The 25,390-nt window shown below is 38.6% G+C and overlaps 1 protein-coding gene across 1 annotated transcript in view; it reads left to right on the top strand.

Moving 5' to 3' along the window:
* gpc6b (glypican 6b) overlaps positions 1-25,390 on the top strand; it is a 128,223-nt gene that overhangs the window by 22,647 nt on the left and 80,186 nt on the right. Inside the window, exon 2 of the mRNA XM_037686994.1 lies at positions 10,466-10,624. Within this exon, the coding sequence (XP_037542922.1) occupies positions 10,466-10,624 (159 nt within the window). The remainder of the gene's footprint in view (positions 1-10,465; positions 10,625-25,390) is intronic.

Here is a 25,390-nt window from a genome sequence, read left to right as displayed (position 1 = left end):
TACCATCCATCCATCCATCCATCCATCCATCCATCCATCCATCTATCCACCTATCCATCCATCCATTCATCATCCATCCTTCCATCCACCTATTCACCTATCCATCCATCCATTCATCATCCATCCATCCATCCATCCAATTATCCATCCATCCAATTATCCATCCATCCATCCATCCATACATACATTGTGTTTATCCCCTCCATTTTGATCTAGGTTATAGGCAGCATGGTGTCTTGTTCAACCCCCCCCCCCCCCACCCCACAAACACACACATTCATATATTCTGTGTGTGATATTAGAGAAAGTGATTTCCCTTTTGTGATGAAGCCTTCTGGGTCATACTGTCTGTTTCCAGCATGTGGTCTGTGCTTCGGTAGACACATTATCTGCGAGGCTACAGTGCTGTTTTAACCTTGTCTGGGAAGGTCATGGCTCTTTGCTGAGTGGTGAAGTCCCCTGAAAGCTTCTTCCCATATGTTGATGTACGACAGGCTTATTTTTAAATGATGCTTTGCTCTGTTGAGACTCCTGGAGCACACTGTAAGGTTGTTGTGTCAAGAAGGATATATTTGCCTCTTGCTGACATTTCTTTTTTCTCAAGATATAAGACTTGCTGGTAATATTTTCCCTGAAAGCTCTTTTTAGTTGCAAATATGTGGTAACATTGTCATAGCTGATGTTTTAAATATATGGTGTAATAACATATATAGTTACCAGTTTTTTCATTCCCAATGATTTCCAATCTGATTTATGGGCTGTTGCATGTCTGACACATACCAAAGTTTAGGGATACATTATAATAGAATCCATCTATAAAACATATTGTAGATTTTTCTTATTAGCTATAATTGGGAGGTTATGCAGTGAGTCATTATTAACTTGTTAGGCAATACTTTCTGCCTAATGGAAAAAAAGACAAATAAATGGCATGCACAGTTCCATAAGAAACAACATCAGTTACATAGTAAACCATTCATGTACAAAAGATCAACATGAATGCAATATTATACATTACACGAACAATATCCGTTGGTTTTTCAGAGATAAACTCTATATGCCAACCTTCTTGAAAGCTGAAGGTTTCTTCCTCTGCCCTTGCTTCAAAAGAGTAACTTGTAGAAACTGACAGCTTGCGTTGAAGGAGATTTTTAGTTCATCTTCAAGCTAAAAGAATCCAACTAGGTCACTGTAAAGGACAGCAGCCCACACAAGTTACTGTCTTCCACCTCACTTGAGCCTGGCTTGAAATGTGCTCTGTCTCCTTTAGTGAACTGTCACAGAGCTCTCTTGTACAAAATCATTCACATTTCAGTGTCATGACAGTTATTTTTCTTCCCTTAGGAGAAGTTACTATCTAACATATTCAATTCTATGTGCTGGTTATGTTTCATATTTCTTTACACTGTCCGTACCTTGAAGCATTTGACACTTTCTACTTCTGGATCCCACAGGTAAAGTAAGTTGAAGTTTGTAAAATGGAGATGTTTTACAATTTTTGACACCTTCAGATTTAAATTGATTTATATTTTGACCCAATTTGCCAGAGGTTACAAACCCACAATAAAATGAATGTACGCATTAATCCACAATCCTGAAACGCGTTAAAGTCTTTAGTCAAAGAGATCTGGCTATGCAGTTTATATGAGGAATGTTTTGTCCATTGGGTTTACTTTTCTACAAATTACACTTCAATTTATCAGAGTTAAATTCTGTCTTGTTTAACATTTTCTGCTAAACTACTCATATATTCAACTCATTCAATATTCATACATTCAGAAATATCCATCCATCACCAGCCAACGATCTCTCGTTTGTTCCAGAGTTGGGATGCAGAGGCAGCAGCTTGAGCAGGGAGGTCTACACATGTTTTTCCACAGCCACCTCTTCTGGTCTTCTGGGAGGATTCCAAAGCATTCCCAGGCCCGCCAAAAGACATACTCTCTTCAGCGTGTCCTGGGTCTCTCCTGGGGTCTCCTCCCAGTCAATGCCTGAAATGCCACTACCTGCCACTGAAACCAGCCAGTGCTCATTCCATCCACCCTCTCCTCAAATGTCTAGATGACATTAAGGCATGGATGACTTCAAATTTTCTCAGTTTTAACGACCAGAAAACTGAAGTCATCGTCTTTAGTCCTAGCTCAGCTGCCTCCTCAGATCCTGCAAACCTGGACTCACTTCAGCCCTATCTCAAGCACAATGTTAGAAATCTCGGGGTGGTCTTTGACTCGGATTTCAAGTTTGACAAACAGATCAGTTCAGTTCTGCAGAAAAGTTTTTTCCAACTGCGGCAGGTAGCTAAGCTCAAGCCAGTGTTATCCAGACCCAACCTTGAAACATTAGTCCATGCCTTCATCACAACCCGCCTGGACTATTGTAACTCACTTTATGCTGGGGTCAGTCAGGCGTCCATTTCACGTCTCCAGCTCGTCCAAAATGCAGCTGCTCGGCTTTTAACTGGTACACGTAGGTCTGAGCACATCACACCTGTTCTGTCCTCCCTTCACTGGCTTCCTGTGCGATCCAGAATCGACTTCAAGATTCTCCTCCTGACATATAAGTGCCTAAATGGCCTCGCACCCCTCTACCTCTCCGAGCTCCTGGAACCATATGTTCCGTCTCGGGCCCTGAGATCATCGGACCAGCTTCTTTTGGTCGTTCCAAAATCACGCCTGAAGCTCCGAGGGGATCGAGCTTTTTCAGTCAGAGGTCCCAACCTGTGGAACAACCTGCCCCTCAACATCAGGCAGGCCTCCTCCCTCCTGATGTTCAAATCCCTCCTTAAAACGCACCTGTTTGCTCTGGCGTTTAATACTGTGTGAGTTAGTTTATTTTGTTCTGTGTTACCTCATTTTAAATTCTGTTGTTTTATGATTGACGTTTATTTTTACTGCTTGTTTTTCCTTAGTGTGATCATTAGTGTGTGTTATTGCTCCAGTAATTTTAATTCTGTATGATGTTTTTGTTTTGCTGCCTATGTTTTGCTACATTTCTGTTAAGCACTTTGATAACAGTTTATCTGTTTTAAATTGTGCTCTACAAATAAAGATGACTTGACTTGACTTGACTTGAAAATCATATCTAGAGAGGAATCCAGGGGGCATCCTTACCAGATGTCAGAACCATTTCAACTGACTCTGGATGTGGAGGAGCAGCAGCTCTACTCTGTCTCTTCTGGATAATTGAACATCTCACTCTATCTCTAAAGGAGAGTTCAGCTTCTCTACAGAGAAAACTTATTTTGACCACCTGTGTCCACGATCTTGTTACTTTGGTTACTACCCCAAGTTTGGGACCATAGGTGAGGGTAGAAATGTAGACCTACCAGTAAACAGGGAGCTTCACCTTGTAGCTCATCTCCCTTTTCACCACAATGGACCAGCACAGAGTCCGCAATAGTGCGGACGCTGCACTGACCTGTCTGTTGATCTCACGCTCTTATTTTTTCTCACTTGTGAACAAAACCCAGAGATATTTGAACTGCTTCATGTGAGGCAGCACCTCACTCCCAACTTGAAGAGGGCTGTCTGCCCTTTTCTGACTGAGGATGATGACATCTGATATGAAGGTGCTGATACACATTCTGGCTGCTTCACACTTGACTGTGAACACCTCCATTGAGAGCTGGAGATCACAACACGATAATGTCAGAAGGTACAGTGGCCCTAAGGTATAAATGAACAACATTTGAAAAAACAGGATTGCATTTGAAAAAACACAACAAAAACACAACATTTGACAAAACAAAATTACATTAAGCCAAAGTGGAAGTGGCCAAAGCGGAAATGGACAAAGCGGAAGTGGCCGGAATCAGATTTGAAAAAAAACAGAACTACATTTGAAAAAACAGAATCACATTAGAAAAAAAAACCAGCATTAGATTAGAAAAAACTATATCACATTAGAAAAAAAAAAAAACGGCATTACATTTGAAAAAGCGGAATTGCATTTGAAAAAACGGAATTATATTAAACCAAAGCGGAAGTGGCCAACGTGGAAGTGACTGGAATCACATTTGAAAAAAAACAGAATTACATTTGAAAAAAATGCAATCACATTAGAAAAAATGGAAATTATATAATTTTTGAATGAATCTTTTTTCTAATTTGATTCCAATTTTTCAAATATGATTCCATTTTTTTCAAATGTGATTTTTTTTTTTCAATTGTAATTCTGTTTTTTCAAATGTAGTTCTATTTTTTTTCTAATGTAATTCCATTTTTTCAAATGTAATTCCGTTTTTGTCAAATGTGATTCCGGCCACTTCCACTTTGGTTTAATGTAATTCTGTCTTTTCAAATCTAATTATGTTTTTTCACACAAAATTATGTTTTTCCAAATGTTCATTTACACCTCAGGGCCACCACAAGAAGGACCATATCATTCATGAATAGCTATTTGACTATTCTGTTAGTAAAATATTGAATAATAAAAAAATAAAAGTTAGTCAAATAGCTTAAAAAAATAAATGTACACAAAAATATAAACAAATGTATCTTTATACCTGCACAATACGTAGCTACTTTGTAAAACGTGTCATTGAGGGAAGAGTGTAACCTGGATTAAAAGTGTGGAATATTGTAACCTGGGTTAAAAGTGTGGATTATTGTAACCTGGATTAAAAGTGTGGATTGTTGTAGTGAAGCCTTCGTCTTCAAACATCGACAGAGGCCTCATGTCAGTGACGATCATTTAAGGATCTTATCAGTGAAAACAGCTGCTGCTGTGGTGTCCATGATGTCTGTCCGTCATGAAGGATGTTGTTGTTTGTTGCTGTTTCCTGGAATGAGAGCGTAAATATGTATTACATCATAATTTACAGCAACTCAAGAAATGCCTTGTTTCACTTACAGTGTTAGGTTCAGGCAAAAGTAGCTAAAAGAGCAATTAAACACACACACACACACACACACACACATATATAAAATACTTAATTACACACATTTGAGTAGATGTAATAAATTACTTTAATTCCTGTTTAAATGCAATTCATCCTGCCATACCTGCAGTGTCTTCAGACTTTGCCAGCAAATTAAAAGTTGAAGCTTAATCATTAAATTATTATCTTTGTGTTAGATTTATTTATAAATCTCATTTAAACACTGCTTGTACCAATTAAATTAAATAAAAAGTAACACACACGTTCTCTATCACCGTCATTAATCGGCAAACAAGCAGCTTCATCTACCAGAGAGACTGACGTTATATTTTCTCTCTTGGAAACAGAACAAAGTGTTAAATTGTAGAGACTCACACGAGTTAGGAGTGAGACGAGTTGTATCTGCTGCAGCTCCTTCCTCCTCCTCGTGACTCCGACATGTTTACGTTTATCTCTGTGGTTCTCCCGTGTCGTGTCGGCGATTTTCAAAGCGGCATGCTTCTCATTTTTTATCTTTGTGAAGTTCTCCCACTCTCTGGAGGACTTGGGTCGAACAGTTTTCGCTGCATTGGTCATTTGTAAAATTTACTTATTTCCCTTTGAAAACAGCCTCTGCTTTGTTTCCTCCTCCCCCCTCGCTCTGTTCAACTTGCGCTGCAGAGGGTTTTTTTTTCCAAACTTTATTCAGTCAGTCAGCATTGACAATGAACTGCCCGTGAACAAAACGACTCCGCAGCGCCGTGAAAGACGCATAATCGCGCGACACAACGAGTCGATAATGAAATTCGTTGCCAACGCTTTTAATCATCGATTTTTATCGATTTTATTGATTCGTTGTTGGAGCCCTAAAATTATGCAGCCAGCAAACCAGAATTTCTCTGCCACCCAGCTGCACAGAGAAATTATTTTCATAAAAGTTAGGAACAGAGGCAACAGGCAGCCCTGGTAGAGTCCTACTCACACCAAATATATTGGGATCAGATGATTAGTACTTTCAAAAGTATGGGAGTGATATGACTTTTGTTGTATAGTAGTGTCACCAGAACTGAAAAGATGATTGGGAGATGCTGCTGAAAAGTGCATTTTCAACAGTGCCGTCACCACGAAGCATGTGCCTCTATATCTCATTTGATCAGGTAGAACCATGCAACTCGAGTGATTTCTAAATTTGTCCAAAGCGCAGCCGGCTGTGGGTGTTAAATGAATTCTGTCACATACTAAAAATACATTATCTGTGTCCCTTTTAAACTTGCTGGTTGGTAAAATGAAATGATATGGGTCATAAAGTTTTCATTAGTTTGACTATTTATATAGTCACATCAATAATGATGTGAGAGAAAGATATGTTAAAGAATGTCACTTGTTTCTTCTTTGATAAATCCCTCCCTTCTAATTACTAAACCACTTCAGGAACGAAAATGCATTCACCAAATTCTAAATCCTGTTTACACAAATTAATATTTTGGCTGCCAGGTCTTGTCCATTTAGAGCTCATTATTTGTTCAGAGAAACTGGAGTAAAAACCGACTCTTTAAATGTCATTTGACTGGTTAACGAGCCAGGGTCGTTTGGCTTTATGTGGATAATACTACTTTTGTTTTGGGTAATTTGTGTTTACAAAGTAGCTTTCCAGTCATGTTTCCAACAGATTAGAGATTCTTCAAAAAAAAAAAAATACACTTTTCATTTAGTACTTTTAACAGAAGCTCTTCAGTGTTGAACGTTTTCAGAGTTTACCCAATGGTTTTGATATTACAGTTTTTGTACCAAAAAAACAAACTCAACATTAAATTATTAGAGGTTTTGAAAAGGTGCTTGTGCTTGAAATAAGCAACAACAAAATAAGCAATTTTCAGATTTGTTGGCAATAATTTGAAATTTCTTGATACCTAAAAGCCATTTGGTTCTGGCCTGAAACTCTTGCAATATACTCCTTTTTTCGCTTTTTTTATATTTTAATGCTACATATTTTCTTTTTACACAGCACACAGTTATTCATAAAAGTAGATTTTAAATAAAAGTGTCTTAAAACTAACATTTGAAAGTTACAAACCCATGGTTTTAGTTGGAGCATGAAGTCTTTACAGAAACAATCACGCTTTGGCACATTGACATTTCTTCAGGTATTTTTAGGCAAAAATAAAACTAACTCGAGTAAATATCAGCATATTATTTTACATCCTTTGTGATACTATTTTTAAATATGTTCTCTAGACAGTTATGAAAGTGGAGAGCAAATTTAGGAAACCTAATTAGTCTCACCTGAATGGTCATGCCAGCTTTAGGCCAGTGTAGCTGCATCAATAATGGTGGTTTTTTTTTTTTTTTTTGTTTTTTTTCATATGTATTTATTTTTCTAACGAACTAGTGAACATCACTGACTACAGTCAAGTTCTAGTAAGACTATCAGAAAAAGGGTGTTCCACAAAAGTCAACTGCTAATTTCACAACAAGGAGGCCATTTTTATGTGTATGTCAAGAACAATGTTTAACTCTCTAAAAGTATGATGAAAATGAGTCTTATGCCCCTTTGCCATTAGTACCTTTAGTACCGGTATAGCACGGTTGTACTCGGCGCGGTACACATTGTGTTTCCATTTTGCTTTCAGTACCGGTTCTAGTGGGCAAGGTTCAAATTGACGTCACGTGTCTTACCAGCTGGTGGTGGTAATTCTGGTGGTAAGACCTTGAAACGGGTTTCAGTACAGGGTGAGAATTCATTTTGAAGTTTCTGGTAAATTAAAAAGAATACATCTTATTACAATTATCAAATTAAACTATATATATATATATATATATATATATATATATATATCCTGCTAATGAACTTTTAATAAACTTTAGTTCACCATTACATCTCTGATGAAGCAGATTTTACAAAAACAATTATATTTAAAATTTGCACTCATTGTGTCTACTTATTTGTTCAATTTAGATCTGTGGTTTTGTTTCTTGTTCAATTTATTTATTTTTTTTAGCTTTACTTTAAAGTTTAATTCTTCTTTTGTGATTAGTACATCTGTGGGTAAGAATAAAAGTGAATTAAAGCTCATAGTTCTTCGTTAAACATGTTCGAGGGAAATATTCCTGAGAGAGCCAATTATTTTGTGTATTTTTATGATTTTTTTCAGCTGAGTTCAAATTCAAAAATACTTTATTAATCCCAAAGGGAAATTATTTGTTGTTGTAACTCGTTATCATTTCATTGAGATGTTATAGATACTGATGGCTGTAGGCAGAAGGATCTCTTGTAAAGGTCCATCCCACAGTGGATCCTAAGAAACTGGCTGCAGATGCCGTCCGATACGTCCACCCAGACTCTGCTGGCCTCTCGGTTCCCCCGGGCTGTAGAACCGCCCGAATGCCAGGCAGAACTCCTCCCAGAGCGATGGCCACTCCTCCCAGCAGTCTGCTGAGCTCCTCGTCACTGCGGACAGCCAACTGTAGGTGTAGAGGGACGATCCCGTCCTTCTGCTGTCATGAGCCATGTTTCCTGCTAGTTCCAGGATCTCAGTGGTCAGGTACTCGAGCACAGCTGGCAGGTAGATGAGAATGTGTCCACAGAACTTCCTTTTCAACTCATTTGAGATTTGGGGCTGTAGTTGAGATATTATTTGAGCTTTTGAGATGTTAATCAGCTGCTGTTGGTTGTAGAAAACTGCCTTGTTGCCATGGTTACACATCATCACAAATGTCCAAAACTAAAAAAGTTTCAGTAAAAATCCTTCCAGCTGCACAGCATCCGATACCAGAAGAAACAATCATCCAAAAAATGTGATTTACATCCAGAAAACCAGGAATTAAAGTTTCCAAAAGCAAAATCTCAGAATGAAAGTAACAGAGCTGCTCCAACATGCAGCCACCTTGAGCGGCACAATTCTAGAACAGTTAACTTTAACAGATTATTTAATAGTCATTAAAGTGACAACAGGATTTCGTGATAAAGCCGGCACCGTTTATTTATTTTTTAAATCTACACTGATAAAAAAAAAATATATATATATATATATATATATATATATATATATATATATATATACTTGTATATACATAAAACGTTTTTAAAAATCGTTTCCACTCTCTGTGCCAGACCTGTCTCAGTCTGCCCGTCTGACGGGATTGGGGTTCAGCCTTTATGAGTGCGTAAGGCTAGGGTCCGGGCAGCGGCTTCCTGTGAGTCAGCAGCTCGTATGATCTTCCGTGATGACTAGCGGAGCTCGGAGCCGGGAGAAGACGCCCCGCATGGTCTGAGGTTGCTCCAAGGCTCCGGTGGAGCTCCATCTAGCTCGTTCTGAATTTTGTCATCATCCACCAAGCACAAAAAACACCTGCACTTCAGCATTAGACCACGATGTTGTCATTTTTGTTTTTAAAATCTTTAAAATAGGTCCAGCCGCTCCTCGAGTTCGAACATCGGTGAATGCAAATGGCGGATCGAATGTTGTGAAATTTCTCAAACAGCCGATGACTTTGCCCGCTGACCAATCAGTGACCGACAGTGTTATGACGTCATGTTTTGGTACCTGCTCGGCCCGGTTGGTACCCCAGAGACAAGGGTTCTGAAAAAATGGACTGGTTCTACGTATCGTTATTAACGTAAAAGCCTTGGAACCGTGCTAAGGCGAGTCTAGTCGTGCTGTACCGTTACTAATGGAAAAGGGGTATTAGCTTTTCCTACAGGCAGAACCTTTTTTATGGAAAGGTTGGTTTAAGACTTCTTTTTTTTTCCGGCTGCTTCCTTCATTAAGGATCGCCACAGCAAGCCCACTCGCACCAAAATTTGGTAATTGTTTTAATGTCAATACCCATCCTGATGCAACCACTGACCACAGAGCTTCCGGCTGCCATCTAGGGCACCCAAGGGAGCTAATGGGGGCACTAAGGGCCTTGCTGAAGGATTGAGAAAGGTGTGGTTGCTTCACCTTTCTCACCCACATGTAATGTTCAGGGGATTTGAACAGGTGGCCTTCCCCTGGTTGCAGGCTTACCTCCTTAAACCTCCACACCATCAGTCCCACTTAATACACAGTCAAATGAGCTTTACAAAAATGAAATATAAGTTTCACATTCATTACCATATTTGCCAGGTAGAAACATTTCTGAGAGGCATAAATGCATCGTTAGGTTGGATCAATATACTTTTTCTTTATTATAGTTTCCTAACATAATTTACTGAGGGGTCAATCATAGTTTTTACAAATGTAGAGGGCCAAATAGGCCATCCTGTTTTGGGTTGACTCAAAAACTTAAATCAGTTGTAGATGTGCATCCAAGGATTATTTTTTAGATAGAAAATATCTCATGATTGAAACTAAGAGACATACAAATAAACATTTGCACATACAGGCAGTTACATTATCACCTGCCACAATGAAATAAATTATATTAAATAAGAAAATCCAACCAAATGCCTTTTAATTTTTATCTGCTGTTTGTTATTGCATAGCCTCCTATGAATTTTCCAAAACTTTCTTTTTTTCTGACAGTATTTTGATCACTGTTGACATTTACCTATAGCTGCATGTTATATTATTAAGTCTGTCTGGTTTGTTGTGGACACAACATTTTTATTTTTATTTTTTGCAGGGGAACATCTGCGTGTATGTCCTCAGGGAAACACATGTTGCACCCAAGAAATGGAAGACAAATTTGGCCAACAGAGTAAACAGGACTTTGAGAATCTGCTTGATGAAACAAGTCATGCACTGCGAACCACCTTCGTCTCCAGACATAAACGATTTGATGGTAGGTGTTTATGTTCTCAATATTTTATGCTCAGAAATGACTATCTAATTCTGTTTCTTTGTAAGTGTTAGAATGGTCAGCCAACATAGTGCAGTGTGCTGCAAAAAGTAAAATCAAAGCACTAAAACTTGTTTTTTTTTTTATTTGTAAGCAATGACTGAAGTTTTTCCTTGACCTCCCTCCATTGGAGATGAGTTGTTGAAATCTCATTAATTGTTTTAGTGCTGAGAAAATTCCAGTTGGATTAGTCAAACATGGCTTCTTGCACAGCAGACTGACAACACCGAGACAAACTCCACATTATTAAGGCTGTTTGGTGGTTTTGAACTGTGTGCAACTTTTAAACCTATTGTTACTGTTTTGACCACCATGCATTTTGAGTTTTCTTTGGGAGGGAAGTTAGTCAGGCTGCAAAACCTTTCTTTGCCCATTCAAACATCCTCAGTTATGGAGAAAAGCATCAATCTTTCTGGACCCGTGAGACTGTTCAGATAACGGCAGCGTATTGAAGTGCTGCAAGTGAAACCTGTAAGGTGTAGCTGTTTCTCAGAATTGTAATGAAATATTAGAATTGATTAAGGCTGCCAAATAATATCTTTGTAGCTCACTGAAAACCTTTTAAGGATTACGGATTCTTTATCTTCAAGAAAATGACAAAACTAAACGTAACCCTTCTCAGAGGAAAAGAGCTGCAAATTAATTTTATTGTATCTTACATGAGAAATTACTACTCTGCATTTCTTTATTTCTGCTCTAAAAAACAACCACGGCTGAAAGTAAAGTCATACATAAAAAAAATCTGTACTTTTCTGTGATTTTACATGTATTTGTAGTTTGTTTTAGTATTATTTTCATGCAGGGGCAGTCCTAGCCTTTTTGGTGCCCTGGGCGAACAATCCCTCTGGTGCTCCCCTCCCCTGAACCTGAATCACCCAACTCCCCCCACTCCCCCGCCCCACACACACCCCACCCTTGAGGACGTGGTCACGCTCCGTCATGACATTTCATTTAGATTACCTTGTACCATCACAGACACACTCAAAATGTCTTTGAATATTTTATTCAAAAAAACTTAAAATTGAAGAAACTAAAATAATAAAATAAACGCACAGAGTAAAGCACATACAAAATTGTATACCACTAATGTAAAAGTACACAATACAAATACAAAAAGTAATGACTGTACAAAATAAACAGTTAAAATAAGGCATTACTAAATTGCACCAGTAGAACACTTGAAAATCTGTACCACAATTGTACTTTTATCAAGCCACAAATGTATCTGCACAACTGTCAAGGAAGGTCTGAACCATTTATGAATAAGACAATTTACACTATTGCACTTGAGGACACACAAATTAAATTTGTGGGCAGGTGCCTGTGCCGCCCTTGACAAGATGCTGCCCTGGGCAGCTGCATATATCGCCATATCAGAAACCACCACTGATTTCATGGATTATTTATGGGTTCTGTTGTGTTTTCCTGTTCAGTTCAAATCTTTTGTGTTTTTCAGTTAAATTCAATTCAATTCAGTTTATTTATTTAGCACCAAGTCACAACATAAGTCATCTCAGGGCACTGAACAGACACATCCATGTATAAAAATAATAATTTAACATTATTTATCCGAGGAGCAGACTGCTTTGAGTTTAACTCCATCACAGAACTCTCATCTTAAGCAAGCATGAAGGCGACAGTGGAAAGAAAAAACTCCCTCATGAGGAAGAAACTTTTTGCAGAACCAGGCTCAGGACAAGCGGCCATCTGCTTCGACCAGCTGGGTTTGAGAGGAACAGATACACAATGGCAGGTCGAGAATCACATGTTAAACTAGAAATAGTACCAAATGAAAACTATTCAGTTTTAACAACTTATTTAAGGAAATGAGGTCAATTTGTCGTTTAGAAGTCTAAGATTAAGGCAGCATAACAAGTCAACCCTAATTATAGGAATTATGAACAAAATTGGAAGAAAAAAAAAAAAAAATATATATATACAAAATGTAATACAAAATTTGAAAAATGTGTATTTCAGTGTTTAGGTTTTATTTGAGTAATCTGGTTTAGGTCTTGTTTTGATTCCCAATGTTTCTTCACTCTCATTCAGCTTCCTCTGTGTTTTTCCAGTCAGCCTGCCTCCCTCACCTGTGCCCAATCAGTGTTCAGCCCAGGTGTTCCCACTTTCACCCTCACTCTGTTATTTAAACCGTCCCTTGTCACCACCTCACTACTGAAAACCTCTCAGACCTCCTTATGCTCCCTCATGCCTCCCTGTGTTTTACACTACTTTTTATAGGATATAATAAAATTAACAACAAAACAAAGATTTTGGAGGAAGGTTTTATCGTGTAAAAGATGACATTTTTGAGTGTTTTGATCATAATTCAGGCCTAGGTATGTGCCATACAAAAACAGCAAAACGTCAGAGTTTAATATATCTTGTGCTGTCAGCAATTCTGGGCAATAAAACACAAAAACAATATTTTCAAGTCTTTGACATGATATAGAGTGTAGTATTTTAAAATCAGCTATTACTGCACTATTGTCAAATTTTACTTTATAATTCATAAAATGATAGAGTGCAAATTCAAATGTAATTTTTCTTTTGCACAAAAAAATTGACTAAATTTTAATCTAGCAAACATTATGTGTTTATTTACTGGGCAGCTGCACTAAAAGCTGTTAGCAGGAGCTGACAGTTCAGGTGACAACATATTCAGGGTGCAGCTACACTTGCATTAAAGGCAGGGTTTTATTTATTTTTATTTTTTATTTTTCAAATATCCATGTGTGTTCAATGTTCTCATGAAACTCAAACCAAGCCAAATGAAAGATCTAGAGCTGTTTTTCTCAGACAAGTTTTCTATTACTTTGCTATTTTTGAAAGCGCGGGAACCAAATTGAGCTGTCTGCCTTTTTTGCCATAGCCATGCTGCCTTCCTTCTCTCCTGATACTTAAACACAAAGATTTTTCTGGATGGGTGTGGAAGGGCACAAACTGCTGTGACTCGAGTATCAGGGCAGTGTGAGATAAAGTAAACTCCCAGTGAATTAAAAGCAGATGACTAAATTGTTCCAGTAAATACATACTTGATGCTCACAACATACTCATTTTATACACCTCACAATGTGCAAAACATTGTTATTTAGAGATCTTGTCCACCACTTCTTGTCACAACTCAAGAATATGTGATGTATCCTTTTGACTTTTCCCTCTCACTATCTTTAATTTATAAGAAGATACTTATGAATCAAATGTGAAAATGCATTTTCACAAATAAAGACTAGCATTCCTTGAAGGAATACATGCAACTTGATGCCTTGCATGTCAAAGGTTTCAAAGAGCTTGCATGATCTGTTTGGATTAGCCTCAGCTACTACCACACCCAACTTTTTTTATTTAAGTATCTGTAAATCTGACCAGGCTATAGCTAATTTTGTGTTTGCTAACGAGGATTAGCTGTGGTGGCCATCTTGAATAGGATTTTGTTTCAAACGTTAAATAGTTGAAGATATACATACAGTGATTACTTTCTGGGTGTTTCGTTACTATTTATCCACTGGTTCATGATATATTTTGCTAACAGAAAAATGGACAGACGCATACGCGCACACACATAACACTAAACTATCCTAATAATAGGTAACTTGTTTGATTTTCTGTTACCATCAGAAGATTTGGCTTAATTGTTGTATAATTTTAATAAAATTATGTCCTTTTTCTAAAACAAACTTGAACAGCTGGACAATAATAAATACAAAAACACACACAAAATCCAACAGTTTTCAGTCAGGTCATCTGGACGGTTTCTTTTTCTGTGCTTTTTTTTGTACAAAAACATTACAGTAGTCCCTCGCTACATTGTCGTTCATTTTGCATGGACTCACTCTATCACGATTTTTCAAAATAAGAGTGGACATGACACACAATTGACTGATTGATGGATAATTGGCATGGAATATTTATTTTAAATAGTTTATTTTTAATTATTTAGCACCTACTGTACAGGTGCACAGGTCTGTGTGCAGCCCACAGCTACGGAGAAGCTTCCTCCGTTCTGCAGCAGAGAAGTGGGCGTGGCCGAGAGTGGTGGCAGAGAGCAGCCGGAGGCAGAGAGCTGAAATCATGACATGACATTTTAAATAAACAACACTCTTTACAATAAATAAACTATACTAACAATAATGAAAATCTTAATAAATACAATAACAGCCAGAACAATAAGCAGCAACAGACTTTTTACAATCTAACTAATCAAGTTTGAAGTTTTTGTCCAAAAAGACCAACTTGTTCAGATTTTCTGCCAAAAGCTCAGATCTAGTTGCAGTGAATATCTCCAGCGGTGGAGAAAATCCTCTCACTAACAGTAGCAAGAATAAAGAGGTAGAGCTTTGCTCATTTTGCAGTGTAGCTGTATTTAGCCTCATTACTCACAACCTCTTCTTGGACCTGCTCCCACCTGTTCTTGGAAAAGTTCAGAGTTCAGTCATCACAGACTTCTTAGCTGGAGGTGATCTCTGGTGGATTTCCCTGAAGAGGAAGACTCAGCTTCTGTCTCTGTCCCAGACTTGAAATAAAACACAAAGAGGTAAAAAAAAAAAAAAAAGTTAATAAGATTAAGATTTTAAAAGTTAATTAGATAATGATAATAATAATAAAAGAACAATACCTCTTCTTGAATGGTTGTTATGAGGTGGTTAAATATGCTCTTGTTCATCATCAGGGCAGAGCTTTAATCTGGTCCAGGGCTTGTTGACATTATCAGTTTTAGCTTTTTCATAAAGTGATGCTACAACTTTTTGGCTGAAGTGTTGACGTGATGTGATGTCCTAGCGGGGCTCAAGAACTTTAAAGTCGGTGCATCAACATTATTCGGACGTAGATCAAGGGCTTTAAAAAAGCTTGTGTTAATGCTTTGGACTGATCTGAATTACCTGACTAAATGTTGTTTAAATGCTGCTGTTATTGCTCTTTGCAACAAGCTGTTTTTCTTGCTTGTATAAGAGATGTTCACGTTTGGATGATGTCGTTTCAAGTCAATCAATCAATCAAACTTTATTTATAGAGCCCTTTCCAGCAGCCAAAAGGTGCACAAAGTGCTGCACAGTACAGAAGTTAAAAACAAACAAGAATAAAAAATCAGTCAGTTAAAAACAAAAACAATTACAATTAAAACATAGCAAGATTGTCAAAGACCTACTAGGTATTAAAAGCCTGCCTGAATAAAAAGGTTTTAAGATTAGATTTAAAATGCTCCATGTCAGTGATGGAGCGCAAGTCCAGAGGTAGCTGGTTCCAGAGTCTGGGTGCGACAACCGAAAAGGCCCGGTCACCCCATCGTTTGTAGTTGGATTTTGGGACAGAGAGTAGAAATGTATTAGATGATCTCAGTGTTCTCCTATATTCACAGACAGCTACAAGATTAGTCAAATATAGTGAGGCAAGACTATTGAGAGCTTTAAAAGTGAATAATAAAATTTTAAATTTAATTCTAAATTCGACTGGAAGCCAGTGGAGAGAAAATAAAACGGGGGTGATGTGCTCACGTATGGAGGTGTTGGTTAAAAGTCGAGCTGCAGCATTTTGGACCAATTGCAGGCGTCTAATGGAGGATTGGGAGATTCCTGCATATAGGGAATTGCAGTAGTCGAGCCTTGAAGTTATAAAAGCATGGATGGCCTTTTCCAAGTCAGAACGATTTAAAAAAGGCTTAACTTTGGATAAAAGACATAACTGATAAAAACAGGCCTTGACTACAGAGGATATTTGTTTATCAAACTTTGTCCTTATCAAATGTCACTCCCAAGATTTTAACTGTGGATCTGCACTTGGATGTCAGAGCACCAAAGTTACAGGGAGCATCATCACCAAAGAAGATGCATTCTGTCTTTCCTTCGTTTAAAAACAAAAAAATTAAGATGAAGCCACTGTTTAATAAGAGTTGTTTTTTTGCACTGTTTAAGTGCGTTAACAAGTTAGACGTGTTGTCTGCTGCAGATCCAATCTCCGTGAAACAACGTCGACACAATTTGGATTTGTGCACTTGTCTTTTAACAAGAAAGCCATAATGTTCCCAAACAGGAGACTACAACGAGATGCTAGGCTGCTAATGCTAGCGTGCTGCAAGATAATAGCGCCGTGTTGAAACACGCTTAGGAATTTTAGTTCCGCAGCGCATAATCTCTCGTTAATAACATTTAATGAGTGAAAACTTAACCGAAACGGTATGCACGTGGACTGAACCGAACGTGGCGTACCAAAACGGTTCAGTACACCCACATGTACCGTTACACCCCTAATATATACTAAAATAAACCACTACTTCTACTACTATTCCTACTTAATGGTTTTTCACTTATCACAGGGCTTCAGGGTACGGGTCCCCCGTGATAAACGAGGGACTACTGTAATGTCAAAACATTGGCTTTCACACTTGTCTCTTTAAATATATCCTCTTCTGATTAAAAACCGAGTGATAAATAATGTAATTTACCATGTGGCAGTCTCTTTCTGTTCTGTTCCTCTTATTTTAATCACATACTGTCAAAGCAGTGACTGTCTGTTGAAAACCCCATTTTTCTCCATGGAGGGGGACATGGAGTTTCCAGCAGCACTTAGATTCATGACTCCAGGCACTGTGTGTTTCTCTCGAGGTTTGCTTCCACTGTAAATATTGTAGTCAGTCAAGAAGGATGTGTAGGTTCAATGCCTGTGTGTCAGCAGAAGGTCTCCACTGGCAACTTATTTGAGATGTCTGAGATGTTGTTTTGAGTATTTTATTTTACTTTTTAAATTGTATGATAAGGCGGTGGCTCAGTTGGTAGAGCTGTTGCCTCTCAACGAGAAGGTCGCCGGATCAAATCCTGGCCAGGGACCTTTCTGGGTGGAGTTTGCATGTGCTCTTCGTGCATGCTTGGGTTGTCTCCGGGTACTCTGGTTTCCTCCTACAGATGAAAAAACATACATGTTAGACTGATTGGTAACTCTAAATTGTCCCTAGGTGAGAGTGAGTGAATGGTTGTTTGTCTCATTGTGATGGACCTTTTGTGCCCCTGTGATGGACTGGAGTCTTGTCCAGGGTGTCCTCCACCTCTCGCAAAGTGACTGCTGGATATGGGCACCAGTGACCCCTGCAAACTGAAAAGGAAGAAGCAGGTAAAGAGAGTGGATGGATGGTATTGTATGATAGAGTAAATTGAACTTTGTGTGACTATTGGGTTTTGAGCAGAGGATGTCAACAGATGCTTTTTTCTCAACATAATTTTCACAGACTCTGTGTTTCCAAAGTAATTAATGTTGGTCTCAGTATTGCTTCAAAGTACATAAATTTCATAACAATACAAAGCTCTTGGTGCACTTGGACGCCCTTTATCATGCATTTAGCACCTGGCTCTGGAGTCCCACCTACACAGAGTCAGTGTGTGTATATATTCATCTCCTTGTGCGGACTTTGATGAGTGTACAGTAGCTCCTATGGGTTATGCAGCCCACACATATTCCTGACTCTACAGTCATTCGTCATAATAACAGAGCATGGATTGGGCTTTGCCAAGGCCATCCACCCAGAAATATCTACAACATCTCAGAGGCCCAGTGTAGCTGTATGAATCAAACACTGTGTTTGTATCGTCCGCTTGTCTGCTTACTTACCCAAGATTTACAAGGGGAAAATATTGACCCTGTAGAAATAACAATGCCATATGCATGCCCCTGATTTTCAGTTTGACACTAAAAGGAAAAGTTCAAATCTTTCAAAGTGGGTTCTGTGGTGAAGTTATGAAAACATATTAGTTTACCTGTTGCAGACTGCAACTTAGATTACATCAGTTTGAAGAAATTAAATTTAGAGGGGTGGTGAGGTAGAGATTAGAGAAGGCGAGTCTGCAATTGGAAGGTTTGCGGATTTGATCTGCTGGACCGACAACATCAAAATGTGGGTGGGAAAGGTTGGTCTACACCTGCTTCTACCCTCGTTTGCCCCACTCTGGGCCCTTGAGCAAGACCCTTAACCTCCACGATCTGCTCCACTGGACATCCTAGATGGCAGCTCTCTGTTCCACACAGAGGGCTGTGGTAGCTCAATGGTCTGTGGTTGTCAGGAAGAGCATCCATCGTAATAGCATTTGCCAAGTTTTTGTGAGTTAGTTCACTGTGGCAACCCTTGAAGAAGGGAGCAGTCAAAAGAAGAAATGTTTCAAAAAATTAAATTGAGGTTTTTGAGATTGAATAGTTCACGGTTTATGTTAACACTATTTTAAAAACCTTTTAATAGATGCTTATTATGAATTTGTATGTTTTTCCAGCGAAATTATGGTGCACTGATATTCCTGTTGAAAATGTCCCAGGCTGCACTGGAAGTGCTACAGCTTGCTGCTGCCGCTATTTGCTTCTGCAAACACCATACAATTCTATGTCAAACTTGTATAGTGACGTTATCAGCATTGTTAAAGTGCTTGTGACATCAAATGTTTGTAATACATATGTATGCATTTTGTGAAAAATATAATTAACAAGATTTTGCAATAAACATTCACGCCACTGGGATGAACTGTTGTAAAGATAATTGCATGCACAGCGATAGGAAGTGATGACAAACAGAAAAGCCTGCACGTGAACAGAGCAATGCTACAGTGGCTAACAACACACACACAATAGACAAGAATCTGGTTTCTTAAGAGTATTTTGAGTCACTATCAGAACGAGATAGATAGATAGAGAAAGAGAGGGAGAGATAAAGAGGAGTCAGAGTTCAAATAATGTTCTTTCAATAAACAAAGACCAAGGAGTTCCCCTTTTTTAAATAGTTCCTTCTTGGATTTCACTTCCTGTTTCATATTGGTCGGGCCAAGTTCAGAAGAAGATATACCAGTTATGTGACAAAATGGATAAAATCGTGTTTTTTATGCTAAATTTCTTAAATATAAAGTTGTTTTCTTCTGTTCTTTTATATTTGTAGGATATGCATGTCACAGGCACTTTAAAGTTTTTAAAATTGTCCAATTCCCATGAATTGCATTGGGAGACTGAAGTTGTTGGAGGGCAGCAGAGATCCACTTCGATCCTGATTCAATTCATACTACAATTTAACTGCTTCACTAAACTGAGGTCATTCAAAGGGAAATCACAAGTTATTAATTATTCATATAATTCAACAAATTGGACAATATTTGCACAGCATTTCAGACGTATGAAGACTAATCATTTCTGTTTATTAGTTCATGCGATGACTAACATATCTCTCCACACCATTGTTATAAAGCCATAGAACATGACTATGTTCAATTGTGAATTTAGATCTTACTAAGCCACATACTCACTGAAGATCCAAGGACATTTCTCCTTACAAGACCCATGGAGCATGTGGAAGGACATTAAGTGCATTACAGACTATAAAAGCAGAGGTGCACACTGCCCTAAGGACCCATCACTACCTGATGCGCTTAACAGGTTCTATGCCTACTTTGAAGACCCAAATAGACCATCCAGTACCAGACTCACCTCACCACCGGAAGAGGAGTTTCCTCAGCGTGACCTCAGCTGAAGAAAGGAGTACCTTCAGGAATATAAATCTTCACAAAGCAACTGACCCAAACAACATCCCGGGGAAGATGCTGAAAGACTGCGCCGATCAGCTCTGTGAGGTGCTGGCCAACATCTTTAACTTCTCCCTCACCCTGGCAACAGTTCCCACATGCCTGAAGACCACAACTATCATCCCAGTTCCTAAGAGCTCTACAGTGACTGGTCTGAATGATTACCAGCCAGTAGCCCTCACCCCGATAGTCGTTAAATGCTTTGAAAGACTGGTCATGACCCACATCAAAGCTACCATCGACATCAGCGAGGACCCTCACCAGCATGCATACTGCAAAAATCGATCAACAGTGATCTCCTCTGTGGTCCATACTCCTCTCACCCACCTAAAGCAGAAGGACTCATACATCTGTATGCTCTTTGTGGCCTTCACATCCACCTTCAACATCTTGATTCCCCAGACCCTGATGGACAAACTACTCACACTAGGACTAAAGCCCTCCCTTTGCAACGGGGTCAGATTTCTTAACAAACAGATCGCAGTTGGTGAGGATCCACAACTTCTCCTCCTCCACCATAACCCTCAACGCTGGATCCCCTCAGGGCTGTGTGTTGAGCCCCCTCCTGTTCACTCTGCTCATGTATGATTGTGCACCTAATCATCCAGGCTGTCATATTGTAAAGTGTGTGATGCATCCCACCACCACTGTATTGTCTGCAAACAATGATGAGTCCAGCTACAGGCAGGAGTTGGAACACCTGGAGAGCTGGTGCAAGAAGAGCAACCTCCAGTGGTGGAGAAAGTACTCAAACACTGTACTTAAGTAAAAGTACAAATAAACAGACAAAAATGTACTCTAGTAAAAGTAGAAGTACCACATTAACAGTTTTACTTAAGTAAAAGTAAATAAGTACTTGCTTTTAAAAATACTTAAAGTATTAAAGTAAAAGTACATGTTGAATGTATTACCTAACGCAGTGGTCTACAATAGCATTAAGTGTCCCTACCGTATGTATAATTTCTGTAATACATTAATAGTGTTGAGCCATTTTAATGATGAATGCGGCAGATAATACATGTTTTTATTGTGTTTACTCTGTGACCAGTTCACACTTGGACTTGTGATTCTGTGAATCAGAATTTCAGGGATGACATGCAGAGGTAAATTACATTAAGCAAAATATGAAAGAGGAATGATTATACCTTTTGAAAGTTTTTATTTAACACAAATCAAAACCAGTGTGTCATTTTAAATGAAGTAAACACATTTAAGTAAAAGTTGTCTGCCTGAAAAAAGGAGCATTAGACCTAACAAAGGAATATCTGATCATTTCAACTCCAGTTAGTCATAACTCTAGGTAAAATGCTGTCTAGTCAACCTTGTACTGGGTCAATAGTGAACAATATTTTAACTTCCTGACACCAGTTTCAAAACCTGGACCCAAGCGTCGAGCCATTTGGAGACCTCTCTTGTCTCCTAACATTCCATGAACTGACACATTTTAATATTGCAGCAATAATTTCTTGTTCAAGTTCAGAAGAAGTTGGTTTTCAAAGATTTTTGAGTCCAGTCTGATTCTTTTGGGAGAGAGAATCTGTCCTGCTGTACTGAGCAGTCTTTCAATAATCTTTCAATATTCTTTCAATAGTCTTTCAATAAGACCATGGGTGGTGCATATCTTCTGGCTGACTCTACGAGGTGTAATTCATTTTGGGTGTGTTAGTGGTGTTGTGGATGCACCCAGCTCAATGACGTGTATATACTAGAATATATGTCATTGGTCCAGTTCTTCTTGAAGGTGGGTCTAACGTTACCTGTCCACTTTGCAGTGATTTAATGGACTAACTCCCCTCTCACCATTAGTTACTTTCAAACTAACTAACAAACAAATCAAAAAAAGTAACGAGAATGTAACTTGTAACACAACGCAGTATAGAAATGTAGTGTAGTAGAAAGTACAGATACTTAATGTAAAACGTAGTGGAGTAAAAGTAGAAAGTACCCACGGTAAACTCTACTTAAGTAAAGTACAGATACAAGAAAAATGAACTTAAGTACAGTAACGAAGTGTTTGTACTTAGTTACATCCCACCACTGGCAACCTCCAGATCAATGTGACAAAGACAAAGGAGATTATTGTGGATTTCATAAGGATCAAACACACTTACACCCCTCTGAACATAGGAGGATCTGCGATGGAAGTGGTCTCCAGTTACAAGTACTTGGGTGTGCACCTGAATGACAACCTCAGCTGCGGCAACACTACCAGCCTGATCAAGAAAGCGCATCAGTGACTCTACTTCCTCAGGCAGCTGAGGCGAGCTGGTCTGGGAAGCTCAGTCCTCACCTCCTTCTACAGGTGTGCAGTGGAGAGCATCCTGTGCTCCAGTATCAACGTGTGGCATGGAGGCTGCACAGCTGCAGAAACAAAAGCTTTGCAGAAAGTGGTGAAGGCTGCACAGAAGTCTGTTGGAGTCAGCCTCCCCACCATCACAGTCATCTACATCTGTAGATGCAGAAAGAGAGCCACCTGCATCATGAAAGACTCCACACACCCAGCACACTCAATTTTTGCCCCACTTCCCTCAGACAGGAGGTTGAGGGGCGTTAAGTATAGAACTACTCGAATGAGGAACAGCTTCTACCCTGAAGCTGTTAGACTCCTAAATCCCTAACCAGGAAAATCAATGTAAAAAAAAGAAAATCACTGTAATGCCACTTTAATTGGTGATTGGTGGGTTTGATTGGTGATATGGGACTTATCTGTGCTACTGATTATCCATGCTGCTGATTTTTTTGCCTTTAAGCTGCTGTATTCATACCCATCTGCTCACTACAGACTCATGTTCAGGCTGCTATTTCGTACACCATTTTACTTTACATCGTTAATGTTTAGCGTATATATATCTTAGATCCTTATATACTGTTTCTTTTTGTACTTTATAAATGTATTTTGCTATTTTTGGGTGTAACTGGGACCTTGGGTACACAATTTTGTTCCACCTTATGTACCACATGTGATGCGAATGATATTAAACGACCTTTAACCTTGAACTTTACCTGCACAGTGTCTGCGTTTCTAAACAGGCTTGTGACTGCAATTATGATACTTTCTGTTTCTCTATTTAGCATTTCTGTTCCCTGTCTGTTTTTTAGCGATTAGTTATACACATGGTTTAATAATGTGGAGGACTTGAGTCTCTTCTAAATGACATGAAGCTAGGAGCAGGGTAAACCCCGTACAGAAACTAAACACAAACAAAGAAAAAACAGTGACATATCCTCACACCAATGCAGAACATGAACATGTTATAGAGATGAACACCTGGAAGAAACCTACAGGGGAACTGGACCTACAGTACATGGTTGCTTTTTGTCTAAGAGGTGGGAGTGCAAAAAAATTGCACCGTTTTGCTAATACTCAGTTGTTGAGACATTGTAAAAAAAGTCAGCATAAACAAAATGCAATGATTTGCAAGACCATTTAATTTTAATCAATAATGGAGAAAATTTTTGTCTTAACTGAAATTATGACTTTTTTTGAAGATCACTATCAGTTCCAGTTTTATAAACTGGAAACAAATGCATATAAATGCATAGATAACTCACTACACAAATGAAAAACAGTTTAAAACACTAAAAATGCAGCTGAGATGAAGTGAAAGTACTGATAAGCAAACTTTTTCTAAAGATGTTTTTATAGGAAAACTTGTCTTGAGTCGTGTTTATTTTTGTACATTCACCTCCTGGCGTTGTGTGTTTAATGCTTGTGCCCAGTGGTGAGCTTCTGTGTGACTCTCCATTAAGCTGGATAAAGAAATTAACACAAGTAAAAGTAAAAGGACAACCCACCATGTTGTCTACAAAAGCACAGCACTCAAAGTGGCTCTTTTTAGATGGGCACAGCTTGACAGACCAATCAATGGTCCCGCTCATGATAGACATGTGGATTTTGAAGTGCAGTAGAAAAGCTAGTTACATATGCAGGCATGAGACCTCAAGATGTCCGAACACCAGGCTGTGTGTGTTGTAGGTATAGTTTTAACTGTCACACAGAGAGCGATGGGCTCCTTCTCTGGCTGGCTGGAGTCCCATGGAGAACAATGAGTGCTTGGTTGGTGACAACAGCTGCTTACTCTACAGCAGGCTTTTTATTTTCAGGGTTTGCTTTCAGATATAGATTTGGAAAATACTGCTTTCAAAAATGTCAAATTGTTAAATGATGTTGGATCAGAAAAAAAATATATACAGTAGTTTATTTGTTTGGCTTATTTATTACCATTTACCAAAAAAAAAAAAGCTAAAATGTACCCATTCAAAATTTTCCTCCTCCCCAACTTTTCCCTTCGCAAGAAGGGTTATTATTCAGTTGGTTGGGGAATTGGCTAATGTTTGTTTTTACCCTTGTGTAGTGCTTTTTTCACATTACATAATATACACCAAAGTAATGCTCATTCACCTTTTAATATAGACATAATTTAAATCTTGCATGAGGTCTTCTTTACACACAGAAGGGTTCTTGGTTGGTAGAATCCGCAAAACCATGATGAGTACAAGCAAGCTACTTGGATATGCAGCCATCCATGTCTGTGCCTCTCTAAGACAAGTTCAAACAAAGTTTAAACAGTATTTTCTAGCCAGTAAACAAGAATGTGCAAACTTGGTGTATTCCAAAGTTCTTATTTTTACATACCCCCCCCCCCCCAATACTTTGTCTGCCCCCTAAAATGGCAGTGCAGTTCTTTGTTTAATGTTGGCATCTGACTTATTATTACCAGTATCTTAAATTGTTGTCAATTTTGCATTACACTGTTGTTTACTTGGAATTTTATGGTAGTAGTATTTTCAATTCTGTTTTTTTTATATAATGCCAAATCACAACAAAGTTGCCTCAGGGCACTTTACAGAAACATTAACATACATGAAAAAGCCAATTAGCAAAGTTCTCTGTCTAAGGAATCCAGCAGACAAGTTGAATCTTGTCTTCGTCGCAGTCTCCCATCCTGAGCAAGCACAGTGGCAACAGTGGAAAGGAAAAACTCCCTTTTAAACAGGAAGAAACCTCCAGCAGAACCAGGCTCAGGACAAGCGGCCATCTGCTTTGACTGGCTGGTTTGAGAGGACAGGAAGGAGAGACAGACGAACACAGAATGGTAGGTCCAGGCATAGGTCCAGGTCTACCTGAAAGACAAAAAAAAAAAAAAAAACAGTTAAGGATAGAAAAATAATT

Source organism: Nematolebias whitei, chromosome 13, assembly GCF_014905685.2.
Source record: "Nematolebias whitei isolate Nwh7 chromosome 13, NemWhi1, whole genome shotgun sequence".
In the NCBI taxonomy this organism is placed as follows: Eukaryota; Metazoa; Chordata; class Actinopteri; order Cyprinodontiformes; family Rivulidae; genus Nematolebias; species Nematolebias whitei.
The sequence above is the reverse complement of the archived record's forward strand: the minus strand, read 5'-3'. Positions and strand labels throughout refer to the sequence as shown.